Raw genomic sequence first — 22,107 nt, forward strand, 5'->3', positions numbered from 1 at the left:
TGGTTTAAAGTCTGTTTTATCACAGACTAGGATTGGAACCCCTGCCTTTTTTTGTTTTCCATTTGCTTGGTAGATCTTCCTCCATCCCTTTATTTTGAGCCTATGTGTGTCTCTGCATGTGAGATGGGTCTCCTGAATGCAGCAAACTGATGGGTCTTGACTATCCGATTTGCCAGTCTGTGTCTTTTAATTGGACCATTTAGTCCATTTATATTTAAGGTTAATATTGTTATGTGTGAATTCGATCCTGTCATTATGATGTTAGCTGGTTATTTTGCTCGTTAGTTGATGCAGTTTCTTCCTAGCATCGATGGTCTTTACATTTTGGCATGTTTTTGCAATGACTACTACCAGTTGTTCCTTTCCAGGTTTAGTGCTTTCTTCAGGAGCTCTTGTAGGGCAGGCCTGGTGGTGACAAAATCTCTCAGCATTTGCTTGTCTGTAAAGGATTTGATTTCTCCTTCACTTATGAAACTTAGTTTGGCTGGATATGAAATTCTGGGTTGAAAATTCTTTTCTTTAAGAATGTTGAATATTGGCCCCCACTCTCTTCTGGCTTATAGAGTTTCTGCTGAGAGATCCGCTGTTAGTCTGATGGGCTTCCCTTTGTGGGTAACCCAACCTTTCTCTCTGGCTGCCCTTAATATTTTTTCCTTCATTTCAACTTTGGTGAATCTGCCAATTATGTGTCTTGGAGTTGCTCTTCTTGAGGAGTATCTTTGTGGTGTTCTCTGTATTTCTTGAATTTGAATTTGGCCTGTTTTGCCATGTTGGGGAAGTTCTCCTGGATATTATCCTGAAGAGTGTTTTCCAACTTGGTTCCATTCTCCCCATCACTTTCAGGTACACCAATCGACGTAGATTTGGTCTTTTCACATAATCCCATATTTCTTGGAGGCTTTGTTCATTTCTTTTTACTCTTTTATCTCTAAACTTCTCTTCTTGCTTCATTTCATTCATTTGAGTTTCAATCATTGATACTCTTTCTTCCAGTTGATCGAGTTGGTTACTGAAGCTTATGCATTTGTCATGTAGTTCTTGTGTTATGGTTTTCATCTCTATCAGGTCGTTTATGGACTTCTCTGCATTGGGTATTCTAGGTATCCATTCATCAAATCTTTTTTCATGGTTTTTAGTTTCTTTGCGCTGGGTTTGTTGTTCCTCCTTTAGCTCTGAGAAATTTCATCGACTGAAGCCTTCTCTCAACTCGTCAAAGTCATTCTCCGTCTAGCTTTGTTCTGTTGCTGGTGAGGAGCTGCATTCCTTTGGAGGGGGAGATGCGCTCTGACTTTTTGAATTTTGAGTTTTTCTGCACTGCTTTTTCCCCATCTTTGTGATTTTATCTACCTTTCGTCTTTGATGATGGTGACGTACAGATGGGGTGTTGGTGTGGACATCCTTTCTGTTTGTTAGTTTTCCTTCTAACAGTCAGGACCCTCAGCTGCAGCTCTGTTGGAGTTTGCTTGAAGTCCACTCCAGTTAGGCTACTGCCAGTTAGGCTGTCCCAGTTAGGCTACTCGGGAGTCAGGGACCCACTTGAGCAGGCAGTCTGTCTGTTCTCAGATCACAACCTCCATGCTGGGAGAATCACTACTCTTTTCAAAGCTGTCAGACAGGGACATTTACAACTGCAGAGGTTTCTGTGGCTTTTTTTCTTTAGCTATGCCCTGTCCCCAGAGGTGGAGTCTACAGAGGCAGGCAGGCCCCCTTGAGCTGCTGTGGGCTCCACCCAGTTCAAGCTTCCAGGCACTTTGTTCGCCTACTTAAGCCTCAGCAATGGTGGGTGCCCCTCCCCCAGCCTCACTGCTGCCTTGCAGTTAGATATCAGACTGCTTTGCTAGCAATGAGGGAGGCTCTGTGGGCGTGGGACCCTCTGAGCCAGGCATGGGATATAATCTCCTGCTGTTTGCTAAGACCCTTGGTAAAGCGCAGTATTAGGGTGGGAGTGACCTGATTTTCCAGGTGTTGTGTGTCAAAGTTTCCCTTAGCTAGGAAAGGAATTCCCTTCCCCCTTGTGCTTCCCAGGTGAGGCGATGCCTCGCCCTGCTTCGGCTCTCTCTCGTTGGGCTACACCCACTGTCCTGCACTGACTGACTGACACGCCCCAGTGAGATGAACCCGGTACCTCAGTTGGAAATGCAGAAATCACCCATCTTCTGTGTCGCTCATGCTGGGAGCTGGAGGCTGGAGCTGTTCCTATTCAGCCATCTTGGCGCCACCCCCATTGATTACTTTTTCATGTGTTTGTTGGCCATTGTATGTCTTCTTTTGAGAAATGTCTGTTCATGTTCTTTGCTCATTAAAAACATTTTTTTCTTATTGATTTGCTTAAGTTCCTTATAGATTGTAGATATTAGTTCTTTATCAAATGCATACTTTGCAAATATCTCCCATTCTGTAGGTTTTCTGTTTACTCTGTTGATTGTTTCTTTGACTGTGAAGAAGTTATTTAGTTTAATTATGCCCTATTTGTCTATTTATGTTTTTGTTGCATTTACTTTTGAGGTGCTAATCATAAATTCTTTCCCTAGGCAAATGTCCAAGAGAGTTTTTCCTAGGTTTTCTTCTGGAATTTACACAGTTTTCAGTAGTACATTTAAATTTTTAATTGATCTTGAGTTAATTTTTGTATATGGTGACAGGTTGGGATCCAGTTTCATTCTTCAGCATATGACTAGCTAGTTTTCCCAGCACCATTTATCGAATAGGGTGTACTTTCTCTTTTGTTTATTATTGTCAGTGTTATTGAAGATCAGTTGGTTGTAGATGTATGACTTTATTTATGAGTTCTTTATTCTGTTCCATTGGTCTTTGTGTCTATTTTAGTATCAATACCATACTGTTTTGATTATTATAGCCTTATAGTGTAGTTTAAAGTTGAATAATGTAATGTCTCCAGGTTTGCTTTTTGCTCCAGGTTTTTTAGGATTGCTTTGGCTATTTGGGCTCTTTTTAGGTTCTATATGAGTTTTAGAATTGTTTTGTCTAATTCTGTGAAAAATGACATTGGTAATTTGATAGAAATTGCATTGAATCTGTCTATTGCTTTGGGCAATAGTTAATTAATGATATAGATTCTTCCTATCCATGAACATGGGATATTTTTCCATCTGTTTGTGTCATCTACAATTTCTTTCACCAGTGTTTTGTAGCTCTCCTTGTAGAGGTCTTTCACTCCTTGGTTAAATGTATTACTAGGTATTTAATTTTTTTGTGACAATTATAAATAAAATTGAGTTTTTGATTTTGTTCTCAGCTTGAGTGTTGTTAGTGTATAAAAAGGCAATCAATTTTTTTTGTGCATGGATTTTCTATCCTGAAACATTGCTGAAATTGTTTTTCATGTCTAGGAGTCTTTGGGAGGAATCTTTAGGGTTTTCTAGGTACAGTGTCATTTCATCAGTGAACGGATATCATTTGAACTTCTTCCTTCCTATTTGGATATATTTTCTTTCTTTCTTTTTTTTTTTTTTTTTTCCTCTGGATACATTTTCTTTCTTTCTCTTGCCTGATTTCGCTGGCTAGGACTTCCAGTACCACATTGAACAGGAGTGGTGAGAGTGGGCATCCTTGTTTTGTTCTAGTTCTTAGGGGCAGTCCTCAGCAGAGAAATGATGTTGGCTGTGGGTTTGTCATATACAGCTCTTTTTATTTTGAGGTATATTCCTTTGATGCCTAGTTTGTTGAGGGTGTTTATCATGAAGGGCTATTGAATTTTATTGAATGCTTTTTCTGCATCTGTTGAGATGATTATGTGGCTTTTGTGTTTAATTCTGTTTAAATGGTGAATCACATTTATTGATTTGTGTAGGTTGCACCATCCTTGCATCTCTGAAATGAAACCCATTTGATAATGGTGAATTATCTTATTGAGGTGCTTCTGGATTCAGTTTGCTAGTATTTTGTTGAGGATTTTTGCATCTATGTTCATCAGAGATATTGGCCTATAGTTTGTTGTTGTTGTTCTGTCCTTTGCACATTTTCATATCAGGATGATACTGGATTCATGGAATGAGTCAGGGAGGTATCCTTCTCATTTTTTTTGAAAAGTTTTAGTAAAATTAGAACCAGCTCATCTTTGTACATCTGGTAGAATTTGGCTGAGAATCCATCTGGTGCTGGGCTAATTTTAGTTTGGTAGATTTTTTATTACTGATTCAGTTTCATAACTTCTTATTGGTCTGTTCAGGATTTCAGTTTCTTCCTGTTTCAATCTTTGGAGGTTGTATGTTTCCAGGAATGTATCCATTTCCTCTAAGTTTTCTAGTTTGCACACATAAAGATGTTCGTAGTAGTTTCCGAGGATCTTTTGTAATTCTGTGGTATTCATTGTAATGTCAGCTTTCTCATTTTTGATTATGCTTATTTGAATTTTGTCTCTTTTTTCTTCGGTTAACTTAGCTAGTGGCCTATCAACTTTGTTTATCCTTTCAAAGGACAAAATTTTAATTTTGTTGTCCTTCTGTATGGTACTGTTGGTCACAATTTCATTTAGCTCTGCTCTGATTTTAGTTATTTCTTTTCTTCGGCTAGCTTTAGAATTAGTTTGTTCTTGTTTTTCTAGTTCTTTTAGGTGCAGAGTTAGGCTGTTAATTTGAAAACTTTCCTTTTAACTCTGTTTATGCTGTATCCCAGATATTTTGGTATGTAGTGTCTCTATTTTCATTTGTTTCAAAAAATTTTTTGATTTCTGCCTTAATTAATGTTGTTGTTTACCTGAAAGCAATTCAGAAGGAAGTTGCTCAGTTTCCATATACTTGTGCAGTGTTTTTTTTGTTTTTTTGTTTTTTTGAGGCGGAGTTTAGTCTTTTTGCCCAGTCTAGAGCACAGTGACGTGATCTCAGCTCACTGTAGCCTCCGTCTCCCAGGTTCAGGCACTTCTCCTGCCCCAACAGTAGCTGGGATTACAGGTGCCTGCCATCATGCCCGGCTAATTTTGTATTTTTTTAGTAGAGATGGGGTTTCACCATGTTGGCCAGTCTCGTCTTGAACTCCTGACCTCAGGTGATCCGCCTACCTTGGCCTCCCAAAGTGCTGGGATTATAGGCACTAGCCACCATGCCCTGCCATACTTGTGCAGTTTTGAGAGTTCCTCTTGATATTGATTTCTAATTTCATTCCACAATGGTCCAAGAAGATGCTTGATATGATTTTATTATTTCTAATAATTAATGCTTTATTTTAAAAATAATATATTTCTAGTTTATAGAGAGCAAACTAGCAAAAGATTTGTTTATTGAATGATTAATTAGATTGAAAAGTTATTAAGAAAGAAACAGAACTTACACTGAAACTTGCCTTTCAGCTGAGTTAAGTTACATTGTCCATTGTTATCTTTCCCATTCCTCTGTCTCTGGTTAGCTCAACAATATTTATTAATCTATAGTTCTGTGTTTTTCTAATCACAATCCTGGTCTTTCCACTATGTGGTTTGGGAATAACCCACCTGAATTCTAGTTGACCGATTCCAATTTTATGTCCTTGTTCTGTTTCTTATATCACGGACTAACTGGTATTTACTTGCTGTCTTTTACTATCCCTCCAATCTGGAAAAAACCCACCTATTAGGAAACAGACAGGATACAAGCAAGAAAGAGAATGATAAGGAGGCTGTGACAGAGACTCTCTTGATTGACAGAGTAAATATACTGATCATGATGTAGCTGCATTATAGCTAATATTGACTATTTTTATAAACTTTTGCTTGAGGAGATAGAGGAGGTTCTGCGCTCATTCGTTAAAAATGTAAGAAAACATTACCACTGGGCACAGTGGCTCATGCTTGTAATCTCAGCACTTCAGGAGGCCAAGTCAACACGGCAAAACCACATCTCTACAAAAAATACAAAAAATTAGCTGGGCATGGTGGCACACGTCTGTAGTCCTAGCTACTTGGGAGGCTGAGTCTGGGAGGTGTAGGTTGCAGGGAGCTGAGTTTGAGCCACTCCATTCCAGCCTCTGTGACAGAGCGAGATCCTGTCTCAAACACAACAAAACAAGCAAACAAAAAGCCCAGAAAACAAACCAAAACATTACCCTTATCTAACTTCAAGGTTTTGAGACAAAATTTTCTAAGCATAACATGAAATAAAATTTTTATTCACAATTTAGATGAAATATAGCCATAGTTTAGTGAAGTAAACTATTTTAGGGAAAAGAAGAGGCTTGTACCAGGTACTTAAATATTCATATATCATTAGTTTGTCTTTAGACAAAATGAAATGGACAGGTATACCAGCTTCCTGAGGGTCAAGAAGAAGGCATTTGAATACCATATACCTGAGAGTTTGAGAGGAAATTCAAGCAGCCTGCGCCAGCCACTTAAAGGAAAAGCATGGATTGATGTGTGAGTACAGCGTAAGGCAGAGCAATGTGAAGAAAGAATTCAGGGAGAGTTCTACTTGGAGTATAGACAGGTGGCATTTGGGGAGTTGACCCAAGATAGTGAGACCCTAGACACTGGCCTGCCATTCTTATAATAGGCTATAGTATCTGGCAGGGGATTAGCTGTAATTCATGAGATCTAAGGCCGAAGCAGGCACATAGTTCCTGGACCAAGGGAGGCTTCAGTTAATGTTTACTGAATTGAATAAAATTGGAGAGAAGATGAGGTGATTGACTAGGGCTTGGAAATGTTGAAGAGTACTTGATCATGAGAACCTGTAAGTTCATCTTAATTGTTTTTTCTTACTATTATGGAGAGGGATGGAGGGTCGCAGCTGTAGGTGATATTTATGTGGTGGCTAGGTACATTTGAGACAACAAATGATGTTAGAATCTTGTATCCACTAGAATGGCTTAGCAAAATACACTGTGCAATTACTGAATGTTTATGTCCCCCCTCCCATTTATATGTTGAAGTCCTAATCCCCAGGTGATGGTATTAGGAAGTGAGGCCTTTGGAAGGGGATTAGGTCATGAGGGTATGGCCTTCATGAATGGGAATACTGCCCTTAGAACAGACATCCCAGAAAATTCCTCACCCCTTCCTTCATGTGAGTCTCCATTGGAAACAGATGTCTACGAGGAATGGGCCCTATTCAGATACTGCATCTGCTGGTACCTTCATCTTGGGCTTCTCAGCCTCCAGAACCGTGAGATGTGAAGAATAAATTTCTGTTGTTTACAAAACACTCAGTCTTTGGTGTTTTGTTATAACAGCCCAAACAGACAATGACTGAGTATTCTCTGCTTCTCATTTGAAAGTTCTGAAAATAGTACTGTCTTACAGTATTATTATGAGTAGTAATGCCCAGAGATCTGGGTCTCATACTCTCTCCAGTGCTTGTGAGTGGTGGAACTGACAGTGATGCTGGATGGAGGAGTCAGGCTTGGACTGAATGCCATGTGAGTCTTGGTCACAGAAAGTTAGGGTTACCAGATTAGCAAATAAAAATACATGACACCGTTAAATTTGAATTATTTCTAATTTCCTTGCATATGTATGCTGAGATAAAATACAAATATTGCATGGATAATACTTATAATTAAAATGTGTTTGTTGTTTGTAATAAATTATAAGCATCTGGTCAGGTGTGGTGGCTCACACTTATAATCCCAGCACTTTGGGAGACTAAGGCGAGAGAATCACTAGAGCCCAGGAGTTCGAGATGAACCTGAGAAACATAGTGAAACCCCAAATCTACAAAAAATACAAAAATTAATTGTATATGGTGGCACATGTCTGTAGTCCCAGCTACTCGGGAGGAAGAGAGGTGGGAAGAGCACTTGAGCCTGGGAGGTCAAGGCTGCAGTAAGCTGTGATTGTGCCATTGCACTCCAGCTTGCGCGACAGCATGAGACCCTGTCTCAAAAAAAAAAAAAAATTAAATAAATATAAACATCTATATTACATACCTTGTAAATTATATTTCTAGAATGATTTGGCTCTCCTTGACATTTTTTTGTTTTGCAGAGTTTGCTTATAAGTTGTTTTGCAGTTACAGTCTATCCTCCATTTACATTGTAGTATAGCTTCTACAGTGTCACATTTGACCTGTTTAATTCTTTTGTCCCTTGAGTGTTGATTAGTGAGAAAACATGCCCAACATCTGCCTTATGAACCAGTATACTGAACATGTCCTTGTATAAAGTTAACAACTCAGAATTTTTTATTTCAAATTTGATTTGTTGAAGCATATAATACCATTTTTTCGTGACATAAGTAGTTTACCCATTCTTCAGGATTATGTTACATCTCTTGCTCAGTAACTTTTTAAAAATATTGTCCACTGACAAAAAAAGGCACTGTTGTCCAAGTTTATTCCCTTCTTTTTAACAGTACACATAGTGATCCCACTTGTTTATATGCTGAAAGATTATTTTGTCGTATATGTGTAAAATAACTGAATTCTTTAAGGGTTGATATTCATTTCAAAAGATAGTCATGATAAGTGTTATAAAGAATTACTTCAAGTCAGAATTTCTTTTCCTGTTAAAAAGTGAAGTAAGGCTTGCTCACTCATGGAAGTTGTTGTGTGGTCGGACTCATGTTATGCCCTGCTAGTGTGGACGTAACTAAATGACAGGTTGAATGAGATTGGGATATTGCATATATATTTGAACAGAGGGTATGAGTGAACAAAATTAAAATGACCATGCATGTGATTATGGCTGTTTGGAGGGGCCAATGAGACCAGTATGAAGCTTATGGATTCTGAGACTCCAGGATTAATGGTCAAAATAAATGTGATTAACAGTTCATTTATTAAGAACAAAGCATCATTTTGAATTAAGCGTCACAGATTACTGCTACATCTCTCCATCAGATATAGTGAATTCTAATTTCCATGTCTTGGGTGTTTTACCTGGGTAGCATTCCTCAACTTGCTCTTCCCAGAGAATGTAAAGCTAGAATAATTGTTACTGTTTTGTGAGTTACACTTAAATTAAATTGTATTAACAACTTTGTTTTAATTGCTTCTGAGGGACTTCATCCCAAAAGAATTAGAAAGTTTAAAAATTCTGTCCAATCCACATTGTGAGGTTTAAATTACTTTTGGGATTAGAAGCATCCTCAAAGCAGCAAACACTTTGAGTTGCTTTGGTGCTTCACTGGCTGGTCTTTTAAAGGATCCTCTGCTAGTGAAAAGACTGCCAAGAGCCCCAGCTTTCATCGTTACTAGAACTAGTTTCTACTTTGCCAATGATTAATTGGCTTTTACAGAGGCAATGGCAGCTACTTGATTTTAATGAGAACTGAGAAGCAGATAGTTCTTTTAGTTATCTTTGTGAAGTTATTGAGATGGAACGTATGAGGCTAGCAGGCTAGCAATCTCATTAAAAAAAGTAGGACTTCTGTTTTTGGCATTTAAATATAGAAATACTCCATATTACATCAAATAAGGATACAGATAATTAGAGCAAATTGCTATGTTTGAGAGCTTTTTGAGTGACCTACCCCTCATTATCATGGGTATTTCCAAATATGCAGTGAGAGGGAGACCAGCAGAACAGTGGTTAGAGCAGAGGAAGCTGACTTTCATGAGGAAGAAGGCAATATGTATTTTCTCATACTTAGAGGTAAAAGAGCAAATCCCTTGTTCCTGAAATTCTTTAATTTATACATTTATTTATGGTTTGATTATAGATTGAGAAACGTACACTAGAGTTTTACTGAGGTCAACTTTTTATTCATTGTGTATATCAGGCAGAACAATAGGGTGACCTAGAAAGATTTCCTAATCTGTATTGAAAAAGACAAACAAGAATAATTTTATCTTAATTTTTTCCTTTATTCTTTTATAAGTAATACTTCTTCTCTAGTCAATATTCTTAGGAGGATATTTCAGGTATTCATATTTCTCCTAAATTAGGAATAACCAAAAGTCCTTTTCTCTAAAAATGTGTCTTCTATTTATTCTTTTTTTTTTTTTTTTTTTTTTTTTTTGAGCAACATGGCTGTTTATTTCACCTGGGCGCAGGCGGGCTGAGTCCGAAAAGAGAGTCAGCAAAGGGAGGTAAGGGTGGGGCCGTTTTATAGGATTTGGGTAGGTAAAGGAAAATTACAGTCAAAGGGGGGTTGTTCTCTGGCGGGCAGGAGTGGGGGTTACAAGGTGCTCAGTGAGGGAGCTTTTTGAGCCAGGATGAGCCAGGAAAAGGAATTTCACAAGCTACTACAGGGTGGGGGAGCAGAGACTGAGGAAAAATTGGGACCTAGCTCGGCCTGGCGAGGAGGGGAAAGGTCATATGGGTCTGTAGAAAGGAAGATTACAAAGACTCAGCAACGCTTGGGGTCGGACTGAGGGGACAGGCGGGAGGGAAAAAAGGAAGATTTGGGAGGAGTTGCATTGGGAACAGAGACTAGGGAGGGACCAATGTGTAAAAGAATGCCTGGACGTCAGGCACCTCAGACCATTTGCCCATTTTACGACAAGAATTATTTAGATCTTGTAGGATGGAAAAATCGAAAGTGCCGTTTTCTGGCTATTAGGAACTACTGTCCAGTTTGTATTGGGGTCAAGCGGCACTGTAGAATAAAATTTAGGTTTTAGATCAGGTTTGATTTGAAGAGGTTTTAAGTTCTTGAGAACACAGGCTACGGAGAAAAAGGAAGAATGGAGGGTGGAAGGTTGCCCATGGTGAAGGAGGGAAGCCCAGAGAAAAGAGAGTGGAGACACAGAGAGAAGGAGTTTGAGGGTTCTTGCCCTCCAGAAAAGCAGGAAGGGGGTCGGGGAAAGGAGAAAGAGGTTGAGAGATAGTGAGAGAGGTTGAAGAAGAGAGTAAAAAAGGGGCCACTTACCCAATTAAAAATTGGTGAGATATTCTTGGGCTGTTGGGTCTGAGGACCAGAGCTCATAGGTGGATCCTTCTCAGGCAGCAAAGAGCAGGAGGACAGGGGATTGATCTCCCAAGGGAGGTCCCCTGATCCGAGTTACGGCACCAAAATGTCATGCGCATCCGTGTGAAGAGACCACCAAACAGGCTTTGTGTGAGCAACATGGTTGTTTATTTCACCTGGGTGCAGGGGGGCTGAGTCCGAATAGAGAGTCAGCCTCTTCTATTTATTCTTTTAGCCCACAGGACTCTTCTGAAGTTAAGATTAAATTACCATTGAAACAGAACTTTCACATACAACTTTGTTTTAGTAACTGAAGAACATCAATTTTGTTAGGTATAACAGAGTATGAAGAAAAATATTCAGTTATAGATAATAATGTTGCTTAAAATGGTCAGATATCTGTTCGTTAGTAATATTTCAAACATTTTCTATTTGTTCTGGATTATTTGGTCAACATATGGTAACATTGTATTAAAATAATTTAAATTTATAATGCAAATGAGATACATAATTCTAACTCAGTTGCATGGGTTTTTAATCTATTCTCTAACAAGAATATTCTTTTTGAGAGCTGGGGCCTCCTTCATGAAGTCTGAAAGTCTAACTGATCTTAACTTAGAGGGCCGTAACATATTCTTGTGCTATTTGTGTATCCAATTACAGGTCTTTATTACCCATAAGGGAAGCCATTCAAGAATGCAAATGATTCTTACAGACACTGCTGTGAAAGATCCACACACATTCCAGCCACTATAGAATTCCTGTTGATGAAAGAAAATATTAGCATGGGAAAGTCCAATCAGTCTTTTGTGACAGAATTTGTCCTGCTGGGGCTTTCTGGCTACCCAGAGCTAGAGGCCATTTACTTTGTGCTGGTCCTATGTATGTATTTGGTGATCCTGTTGGGAAATGGAGTCATCATCATTGTGAGTGTTTATGACACCCACTTGCACACCCCCATGTACTTTTTCCTCAGTAACTTATCATTCTTGGACATCTGCTACACTAGTTCATCTATTCCACTCTTTCTCAGCAGCTTCTTAACTTCAAAGAAAACTATTTCCTTCTCTGGGTGTGGAGTGCAAATGTTTCTCTCTTTTGCTATGGGAGCAACAGAGTGTGTCCTTCTAAGTATGATGGCGTTTGACCGCGATGTGGCCATCTGTAACCCTCTACGATACCCTATCATCATGAGCAAGGCTTCATACGTGTCCATGGCTGCTGGGTCCTGGATTGGAGGAGGCACCAATTCTGTGTGGCAAACCTCCCTTGCAATGCGGCTTCCTTTCTGTGGAGATAACGTCATTAATCATTTTACTTGTGAAATCTTGGCTGTCTTAAAATTGGCCTGTGCTAATATCTCCATTAATATTATTAGCATGGTTGTTGCTAATATGATTTTTCTTATAGGACCAGTACTTTTTATTTTTGTTACATATGTTTGTATTCTCTCCACCATCCTGAGAATTCCTTCTGCAGAAGGAAGGCGCAAAGCCTTCTCCACCTGCTCTGCCCACCTAACAGTGGTGATTATATTCTACGGAACCATCCTTTTCATGTATGCAAAGCCCAAGGCTAAAGACTGTTCTGGAGCAGACAAAGAACAAGTCACAGACAAAATCATCTCCCTCTTCTATGGAGTGGTGACACCTATGCTTAATCCTCTCATTTATAGTTTGAAAAACAAAGATGTGAAGGCAGCTGTGAAGGGTATACTGTGTCAAAAATGCTTCTCGGAAGGAATGTAAATGCTTCTTTCTTTATTTTAAAAATTATTTTACTCTGAATGTAGGGCTAGCTCTCACCCGGAGGTTCCAAAATAAATATGAGGGTTGATGATTCCACTAACTCCCAAAATGCTCATTTTTCTCTTCGTAATATTTAAAAGAAAGAGGGAAATCCAGGACTGAGTTACCTTTTCTCTTCATGACAGAGTTAAGGAAAAGAACAGAAACTTATGGGTAAAAGGATTCTCATCCAAACACCTTCCTTCTCATGGCTAACAGAGTTTAGTTTATTCCTTGAATGGTAAATTCTATAATCTAAGAGAAAGTACCATTTTACCAACTTAATCTTTTATCCCCTATCTACACTATTCTTAGGAAGATCAAGCAGAAAGTATCATGCTAAAAATCAGAATGCTATATGATTTCAACAGTTAGTAATTCAGAATGAAGTAGACTTGATCATGTAGAAGTAAAGGGGGAACACGGTAAGATAGGTACCTAGCCTGCATATATGTAGTAGAGGGAGAAGAAGTGGAAAAATGAAGCTATTTTTCCCAGGGATGATTTCCTTTTGGCTGCAAACTGGCAAGCCATCTTTTGTGCAGAGGTGTTTCTAAGGCAATGTGCAGACAACCCAGATGATGGGGAAATATGGTCTGCCTTGTGTTTCAATAGATGAGCAGTGATGTCTTTGAGTGAAAAACATTACTGTTAAATGATTCAAAAAATTTACTTTATTTCTAAATAACTTGATAGCATAGTTCTCTGAGAACACAGTGATAATGGGTTTACTGTTGTAAGAAGTTAGGTATTTTTGCAATTACATGAATTTCCTGTGGAATATGAGCATTCCACTCATTCACTCAGTCATTTATTACTCATTTACTTATTCAATCAACCAGTATTTACTGAATACCTATTTTTGTCTCAGGCATTGTGCTAAGTATTGGTGATATAAAAATATAAGACAACCTGGAAATTAAAATGAAGACATGGTTAGGGAGCACAGTCTTGTGGAATAAAGATTGACGCATACACTGGGGACAAAAATATTAAAGAATACTTATTTATGGCTTTTCCTTCTCTCCTCCCTTCTAAGCTGGACTCTTTGTTGTGTCTTTGTTGGGCTGAGCAGAATAATGGTTGTATTTGTAATAATTTAAATAAGCTGATTGTCATATGAAAGGGCTTGAATCATCTCTAGAAAAGAAATAACATAGTGAGAAAGAACCCAGTGCATACTGGAGATTTTGAAGATAGAAGGGAATATATTTACATTGATACAGCAAAAATAGGGTTAGAGGAAAAGGAAAAATTAGCTACATGGAATATTGGGAAAGTTTTGATGCTGGTTTTATGTGACCCTACCTCAGTGTGTCTTGATAATCTCAATAAAGATGTGCAACATTCTTTAAGACATTTGGTTATGGATTCAGTTTCTTTTGCAGTATCACCATGCTGATACTGGCCATAGGATGAGGGTAACTTAAGTGTGTCACAGACTTAGATGGGTCACAATTACAATGCAGTATGTTAAATGCTTTTATAGCAGAATATGCGTAAATCCTTTGAAGGGGAAGTCCCAGGAAGGGAAAGGCACTTCTGCTTGGAAAAACTAGGAAAGGCAGTTCTCCTATTGGTCTTGTAAGCAAGAATTTTCTAGACAGATGAAACAGTACCAAGATGTGGAATACTACTAAGAGCTTGGAACGGTTGGAACTTGGGTTTTACTGTTGGGGCAGTGACAGAGAAGACTGGAAAGGTAGTTTGGAGCCAAATTGTCAGGGCTTCAGATGCTAATCTAAGTCAATACCTCTACAGGTTTGAGGTGATGACCCTCTGTTCCCTTGAGTCCAGGAGGCTGAATCAGGGCTACCACATTCATGAGCAAATTCTGAGAAGTCAGATCTATGATACCCCCAACCTCCTACCTGTCCCTCCTTTTGTCTTTTTTATGTCCTGAGGTTCCACATAATATTTTATTTGGGAAAGTGAGTATTCTGTTGTGAGGAAAAGGTTTTAAACCACTGCAGTGAACAATAGAATCTACTAACAGTTATAAGAAAGAAACTGATGTTTTGGGGTTGGTGTTTTAGAAAGCTCACTTTGGCACTGGAGATGATAAAGTTATAAATCTCTTGCTGATAAATCCTCAGTCAGGCCTGTTTTACATTCCTTCATCAGCCTCTAGCACTTACCTTGTCTTATTTCTTATAGGCTTCAGGGTACTGAGTACCTTTCCAATTTCTTGGAGTTTCCATTCTATTCTTGACTGTTTGTAAATAGACTTGAATTTCTCAAATAGCTTTCATGACCCTTTGGTTTAAAATTTTTACTTTAATTGAGGAAACAGTGAAGAAACAGCAAACATGAATGAGAGCATTACACAGATTTAAGATCCACATATATTCCTGCCCTTATTAGAGAAAAAACATCATATCCTAGACGTGTGAATGTCATATTGAAACCATCCTAATAAAATTGATAAAACGAAATTGCTAGGTTTAACAAAAGCATAAGCTTTAAGTAGAAACATAGCAAAACATTAACCAGACTGCCCTATGGCCCACTTCTGTACAGCTGATTACTACTTAAAAGTCACATAGCTCCTGCCATAAGGTCCTAACTTCTACAGAAAACATCTTTAATGTTAAGAAATGTCAAGTTTTCCATTTTGAGATATTTTCTAGATCCTGCATTCCAATGGGTCCACCGATGCCAGCCAGTCTGAAGACCCTCTCTGAGGAATTAACTCAGCCCCCAAATCCAGTTTTTGCATCTTTATTAAAGATTGCATTCCACACACCCTAAGCAATTAGCTCCTCAGCCCCCTATTTGCCAAAATTCCCTTAAAAATTCCAGGCCAAAACTCCTTGGTGAGATGGATTTAAGGTTCCTTTCCACTTTCTCATTTGACTACCATATAATCATTATACTCTTTCTCTGCTGCAACTCCCACTGTTTCGGTGTGTTGGTCTGTTACCCTTATGAGAGGCAAACTGGTTGTCCTAGAACAATATTGTGGAGGCTCTGAATACCATTACATTCCTCTGAATGGTTTTGATGTTTTTGCTTTAGGAGTAATCAGGTTGGACTCAAACTACAAACTTGATCTTTTTGTTAGCAATACACATCTCAGTTCAAGATCTCTATCTATATATCTGTATTTATGTTTTAACAGTCAGCCCTCCATGCTTATGGGTTTCAAATAACTTGGATTCAACAAATTTGGATCAAAAATATTCAGGCAAAAGCCAATAGAAATAATAATATAATATGAGTTAAAAATACAGTTTAACAGGTATTTACATAGCATTTACATAGTAGTAGGTATTATAAGTAACCTAGAGATGATTCAAAGTATATGAGAAAATGAGTGTAGATTCTGTGCAAATACTATGTCATTTTATATAAGGGACTTGAACATCTGTGGATTTGGGTATCCATGGGAGTCCTGGAAGCCATCCCTCATAGATACCTAGGGATCCCTGTATATATACTTATTGGTATTTAGCTGGATTGTACCTGTATGGTGCAGAGGTCAATCAGAAAACTGAGGCAAGTTTTTACACAGAATTTGATGTTTCCTCTGCTGGGACTCTGCTTTCTGGAATTCCTCCCTTTCTTTATGGTGGCTGTTTCTCCAGAATTCTGCTGGTTTGTCCATAAAGAACCATTTTATTATCAGAATTTCCACCAACCTATGCTGTGCCTAGTCAGCCTATAGCCATAAAAATGTGAAACTCACACCAAAATGTTACTTCTTCTAAGTGATACTCTTAAAAATTTTTTGCAGAGAGTTTATAGTTGTCATTTCTGAGGTGCTTAAGTCTGACAGGAACTTATTAAGCCAAAGTGACAGTAACAGAATTCAGAATTCCTCCCCTTTACGTTTTATGACTAGAGTGTACTTCTCTCTCTCTCTGTGTTGGCTTCCAGGCTGATCCTACCTATATGATTTCCTAATACACCTCAAAATCAAAGTACACTGATATTTCCAATGGAGAATATGTGACAATGAATAAAAAATTTGAAATCCTCCTGAGGCCAGAGGTGAGCATATCATAAGTGTTAAATAGCATGGAATAATTCAGTAGATTTGAGTGTTTTATTAGCCCATTAAAGGTTAAATGAGGCATTATGTGAAAGCAGATGGCTCATGGGAGGGTCTCATTATATTTTATTTTCATCCTTTAAATACAAAGCTAGCCTTTTAGTCTCTTCCAACCCTTAGTTCACCTGTAGCCCATTCCTTCCTTGAGCAGGCAAAGTGAAAACTGATCCTCAGAGTTCATCTCCTTTAGCAGCCCTCTTTGATCACTTCCTGTGAATGCTCCCTCCTCTCTGTACCTTATTCAAACCACCCAGGAATTTATGATTAACTACTTTATTTCCAGAACTCAGAGGACAAATGAGAAAGATAAGGGGGGAGATGAGCAGTCATATTTAAATAATGTGTAATATTACCATAAAATATATTAGGTAACTAGGTTATTTACATGTTATCTTTTAAGTTCTTGTTCATTAATTAATGCTGGTGGCAAGTGTAATACATGATTGTCTCTCATTGCCTCATTCAGATATAGACACCAGAATCCTTGCTTAATGTCCTTAATTTCGAGAATCAGAGAGCAAATGAGAAACAATGGATGTGTTAGGTAATATTACTTAATTAATGCATTATATATACCATGAGCTGTACTAGCTGTCATATGTAAATTGTCTTTTAAAAACTGTTTTCATTAATTAATGCCTATAAATAATGTAATATATGTGTTGCCTTCATTTTTATGTGGATTACTGCTGTATTCAGCACTGTGTATGTGCATGTTAGGGGCTGGGGATTCAATGCTGGATATGATATTTTCTCTGCATTCTGGGATTAGCTCCAGATGGCTCTATAAGGTGGATAAGAAAATTTAGGCTTATATAAAAGTCACACAGGTTATAAATGGCAGCCAGTGTTTAAGTCTGTTGTTGGTCTATATTTTCTATATTAATTTCAGAGTCAGTTTGAGGAATAAATTAAATATAAGGAAGTATTTCAGGAGGACAAGAGGAACTGTGAGACATTCTTAAAAAAGTATTATAAAAAGGTTATTTTGCCTATTAATGATGCTGATATTTCTCTGAAGGAGAATTGCAATTTTGATTCTGAATTTTAGAGACAGGGTCTTGCTCTGTCTCTTAGGCTGGAATGCAGTTGTGTGACCATAGCTCACTGCAGCCTCGAATTACTGGGCTTAAGCAACATCCCCCTCGAACTCCCAATTTGGCCTTCTGAGTAGCCAGTACCACAGGTACATGTCACCATGCCCAGGTTAATTTTCAATTTTTTTCAATTTTTTTTTTTTTGTAAAGATGAGGTCTTGCTATGTTCCGCAGGCTGTTAGCCAACTCTTGAGCTCAAGCCATCCTCCTGCCTTGGCCTCCCAAAGTGCTGGGTGATTCTGAAGTTGGATTTTGAATCAGTCTTTTCATGTGTGCTACAAACTGAATTTCCTCTGTGGCAAAACTAAAAATAAACAAAAAGCAATTTTTATTTTCCAAGGTGTGTTGACTGTGTTCTAGAAATTACCACCATATATATAAAATTAATTAAAAATTTACTCTTACAATCTTGGGATAAGAATATAAAATTAGAGGGGCGATGATATCTTAAGAAACATCACTATATATTACAACTCAAAAGTCATTCCAAGCAGAAATTTTTATGAAAGAAAAACATTCTGAATAAAATCATATATTGCTTTTGAAACAGAGAAAATCGCCAATATTCTCCAAGTAGACTTTAGTCAACTAATATATTTTCTCTTTAACTGAATATTAGAGATAAATATTGATGTGAACATTTGCTTTACTCAGACCTAATGACCTCTTTAGTGTATTTTATTAAGTTCTTTTACTTCCTTTTCTCTTTTTTAGGCCTAAAGATTGGCTGCTTTTCGCCTTCTCTGCCAAAGAATTTGACATTTTTGTCTGGGAACTAAAAAATCTAAATAAATCTTACTGTTTTTTTAAAATAATTTTTTTGGGGTTTGAGGTTTACAACATGATGTTTTAGGATATATATAGATGGTAAATGGTTACTATAGTGAAGCTGATTAATAAACCATCTTGCACAGTTACTATTTTGTGTGACAAGAACAGCTACAATCTACTTATTTAAACAAAAAACCCCAATACAATGAATTTTATTAACTTTAGTACTCTTATGTTATATCTCTAGACGTGCTTATCTTACATATCTGCTATTTTGTATCCTTTGATCTTCATCTCCCCAATTCTTTTCCATCCCATTTCCTCCCACCTGTGGTTACCAATGTTCCATTCTCCATCTCTGTGCGTATGACCTTTCTTTCAAAAAAAATTCCACAAATGAATAAGATCCTGCAATACTTTTCTAAGTCTGGCTTACTGTAATGTCCTTCAGGTACATCCATGTTGTGGCAAATGACAAAATCTCCCTCTCTTTCTTTATCTCTCGTTCTTTTTAAAAGGCTGAATAATATTTCGTTGTGTATAGACACTACATTTTCTTTCCCCATCAGTGGGTATTTAGGCTGTTTCTGTATCTTGACTATTGTGAATAATGCTGCAATGAACACGGTAGTACGGATATCTACCAGGCAGCGATTTTATTTCCTTTGGGTATGGACCCAGAAGAGGGATTGCAGGGTCATATGGTAGTTGTATTTTTAATTTATTTAGAACCTCCACACTGTTTTCCATAATGGCTATACCAGTCTGCATTCCTACCAACAGTGAACTAGGGTTCCCTTTTGTCCACACCTTTGCCAACATTTGTTATATCTTGTCTTTTGATAATAGCCAATCACACAGATGTGAGGTGATATCTCATGGTGTTTTAATTTGCATTTCCTTTATAATTAGTAGTGTTGAACACATTTTCATGTACCCATTGGCCATTTTTATGTCCTCTTTAAAGAAATGTCTAAGTTCCTTCCCCATTTTAAAATCAGATTATTCATTTTTCTGCCATTGAGTTGCAACAGTTCCTTATAAATTTTGGATGTTAACCCCTTATCAATTGCAATTATTTTTGCCAGTCAGTAGGTTGTCTTTCATTTTGCTGATTGTTTCCTTTTCGATACAAACATGTTTTTTTGTTAGATTTAATATCACTTATTTATTTTTATTTTTGTAGTCAGAACTTTTGGTATGATATACAAAAACTCATTGCCAAGACCAATGTTGAGGAGTTTTCCCTATGCTCTCTTCTAGGTATTTTATGATTTCAGGTCTTACATTTAGGTATTTTATTCATTTTGAGTTGAATTTTGTGTATGGTATAAGATAAGAGTCTAATTTCATTCTTTTGCCTGTAGAAATCCAGTTTTCTCAGCACCATTTGTTGAAAAACTACCCATTCCTTATTGTGTCCTCTTGGTAACCTTGTTAAAAGTTAGTTCATATAAGTGTTTGGATTTAGTTCTGGGCATTTTGTTTTATTCAATTGATCTTTATTTCTGTTTGTATGCAAGTACCACATGGTTTTGATTACTATAGCTTTGTAATATAATTTTAAATCAGGAAGTGTGATGCATCTAACTTGCTTTTTCCCCCTCAGTATTGCTTTGGCTCTGTGTGTGTGTGTGTGCGCGCATGTGTGTGTGCTTGTGTGTGTGGTTCCATATTATTACAGGAGTTAAAACAATTGTTTTTGAAGAATGCCATTGGAATTTTGATTGAAATTGTGTTAAATCTGTATATTGCTTTGGGTAGTATGGACATTTTAACAATATTAATCTGTCCTATCTATGAACATGGGGTATCTTTCCATTTACGTGTGTCTTCTTCAATTACTTTCATCAACATTTTATAGTTTTTAGTATAAAATTATTTCACCTCCTTTGTTAAATTTCTCAATTTTTGTATACTGTCATAAATAATATGATTTTCTTGATTTTTTTTCAGTTAGGTTGTTATTTGTGTATAGAAATGCTACTGATTTTTTATGTTATTTTTGTACTTTTTAACTTTGTTGAATTCATTTATTAGTTCTAACAGTTTTTGTGGTAGAATCTTTGGGGTTCTAGTTTGTTCCAGCTAGATTAATTTCTGACATATAGTATCAGGTCATCTGCAAATAGAGATAATTTTACTTCTTTCTTTTTATTTGGATACCTTTTATTTTTTTTTTCTTGTCTGACTGTACTTGCTAGTACTAATGGCGCTATAATGAGTAGAAATGGTGACAGTGAGTATCTCTGCCTTTTACCAGCTCTTAATGGTAAAGCTTTCAGTTGTGCCCCGTTGATTATGATGTTAGATGTGGGTTTTTTTTTAATAAATAGTTTTTATTATGTTGAAGATCTTTTCTTCTGTACTAAACTGTCAAGGATTTTTATCAAGAAAAGATGATGAATATTGTCAAATGTTTTTCCATGTCAGTTGAGATGATCATATGGTTTTTATCTTTTATTCTGTTAATGTGATGTATCACTTTGATTGAGTTGCATATGTTAAACCAGACTTGAATGCCAACGAAAAGTCCTACTTGGTCATGATGCATAATCTTTCGTATGTGTTGTTGAATTTCGTTTGCTAATATTTTATGGAGGATTTTTGCATTGATGTTCATCAGATATATTGGCCTGTAGTTGTCTTTTCTTGCAGTGTCTTTGTGTGGCTTATATATCAGAGTGATGCTGGCCTTGTAAAATATCTTTGGAAGTATTCCTTCTAGCTCTATTTAATGAAGGTTTAAGAAGTATTGGCAGTAATTATTTCAATATGTGGTGGAATTCAACCATGAAATCTTCCTGCTTTTCTTCATTGGGAGGATTTAAATTATTTTCAATTCCTTTATTTGTTATTTGTCTATTCAAGCTTTCTTCCTGACTCAGTCTTGGAATGTTATATTTTTCTAGAAACATATCAATTTCCTTTAGGTTGTTAAATTTGTTTGTGTATAATTGTTTACAATAGTTTCTTATGATTCTTTTTATTTTGGAGGCATCTGTTATAATGTTTTCAGGCATGTTCTCATGTTTCATTTCATTTAAGTCTTCCCTCTTTATTTCTTAGTCTAGCTAGAGGTTTGTCAATTTTGTTTAATTTTTCAAATAATCAAATTTTTGTTTTATTGACTTTTTTATGTTTTTCTCTTTTCCATTTGATTTGTTTCTGTTCCAACTTTTATTATTTCCTTCCTTCTGTTAATTTTGGGTTTACTTCATTGTTCTTTTTCTAGCTCCTTGAGATGTAATGCTAGGCTATTTATTTGGGATTTTTTTAAATGTAGGCATTCATGGCTGTAAACATTCCTTTTAGAACTGCTTTTACTGCATCCCATAGATTTGGTATGTTTTGTTTCTACTGTCATATGTCTAGGATATATTTTATACATCTCTATATCTATCTATCTATCTCTATATCTATCTGAGACAAATGATAACGGAAATACAACATACCAATGATATTTATATGTATATATGCATGTGTTTATACATACACACATACATATGTACATATAGATATATGTACACACATATGTACATATGTATACATACATATGCATACATGTACATATATGTGTATATCTACACATGTATATATATATAGGTATGTGTATAT

General features: G+C 36.9%; 1 protein-coding gene across 1 annotated transcript; it reads left to right on the forward strand.

The window, feature by feature from the left end:
• Positions 1–11,565: 11,565 nt before the first annotated feature.
• Positions 11,566–12,528, forward strand: LOC112607601 (olfactory receptor 13C7-like). Its single transcript, XM_025358639.1, has one exon. It carries the CDS (start codon positions 11,566–11,568, stop codon positions 12,526–12,528), a length of 963 nt encoding a protein of 320 aa, XP_025214424.1.
• The last annotated feature ends 9,579 nt before the right edge of the window (positions 12,529–22,107 follow it).

This window comes from Theropithecus gelada, chromosome 15 (genome assembly GCF_003255815.1).
Source record: "Theropithecus gelada isolate Dixy chromosome 15, Tgel_1.0, whole genome shotgun sequence".
NCBI lineage: Eukaryota > Metazoa > Chordata > Mammalia > Primates > Cercopithecidae > Theropithecus > Theropithecus gelada.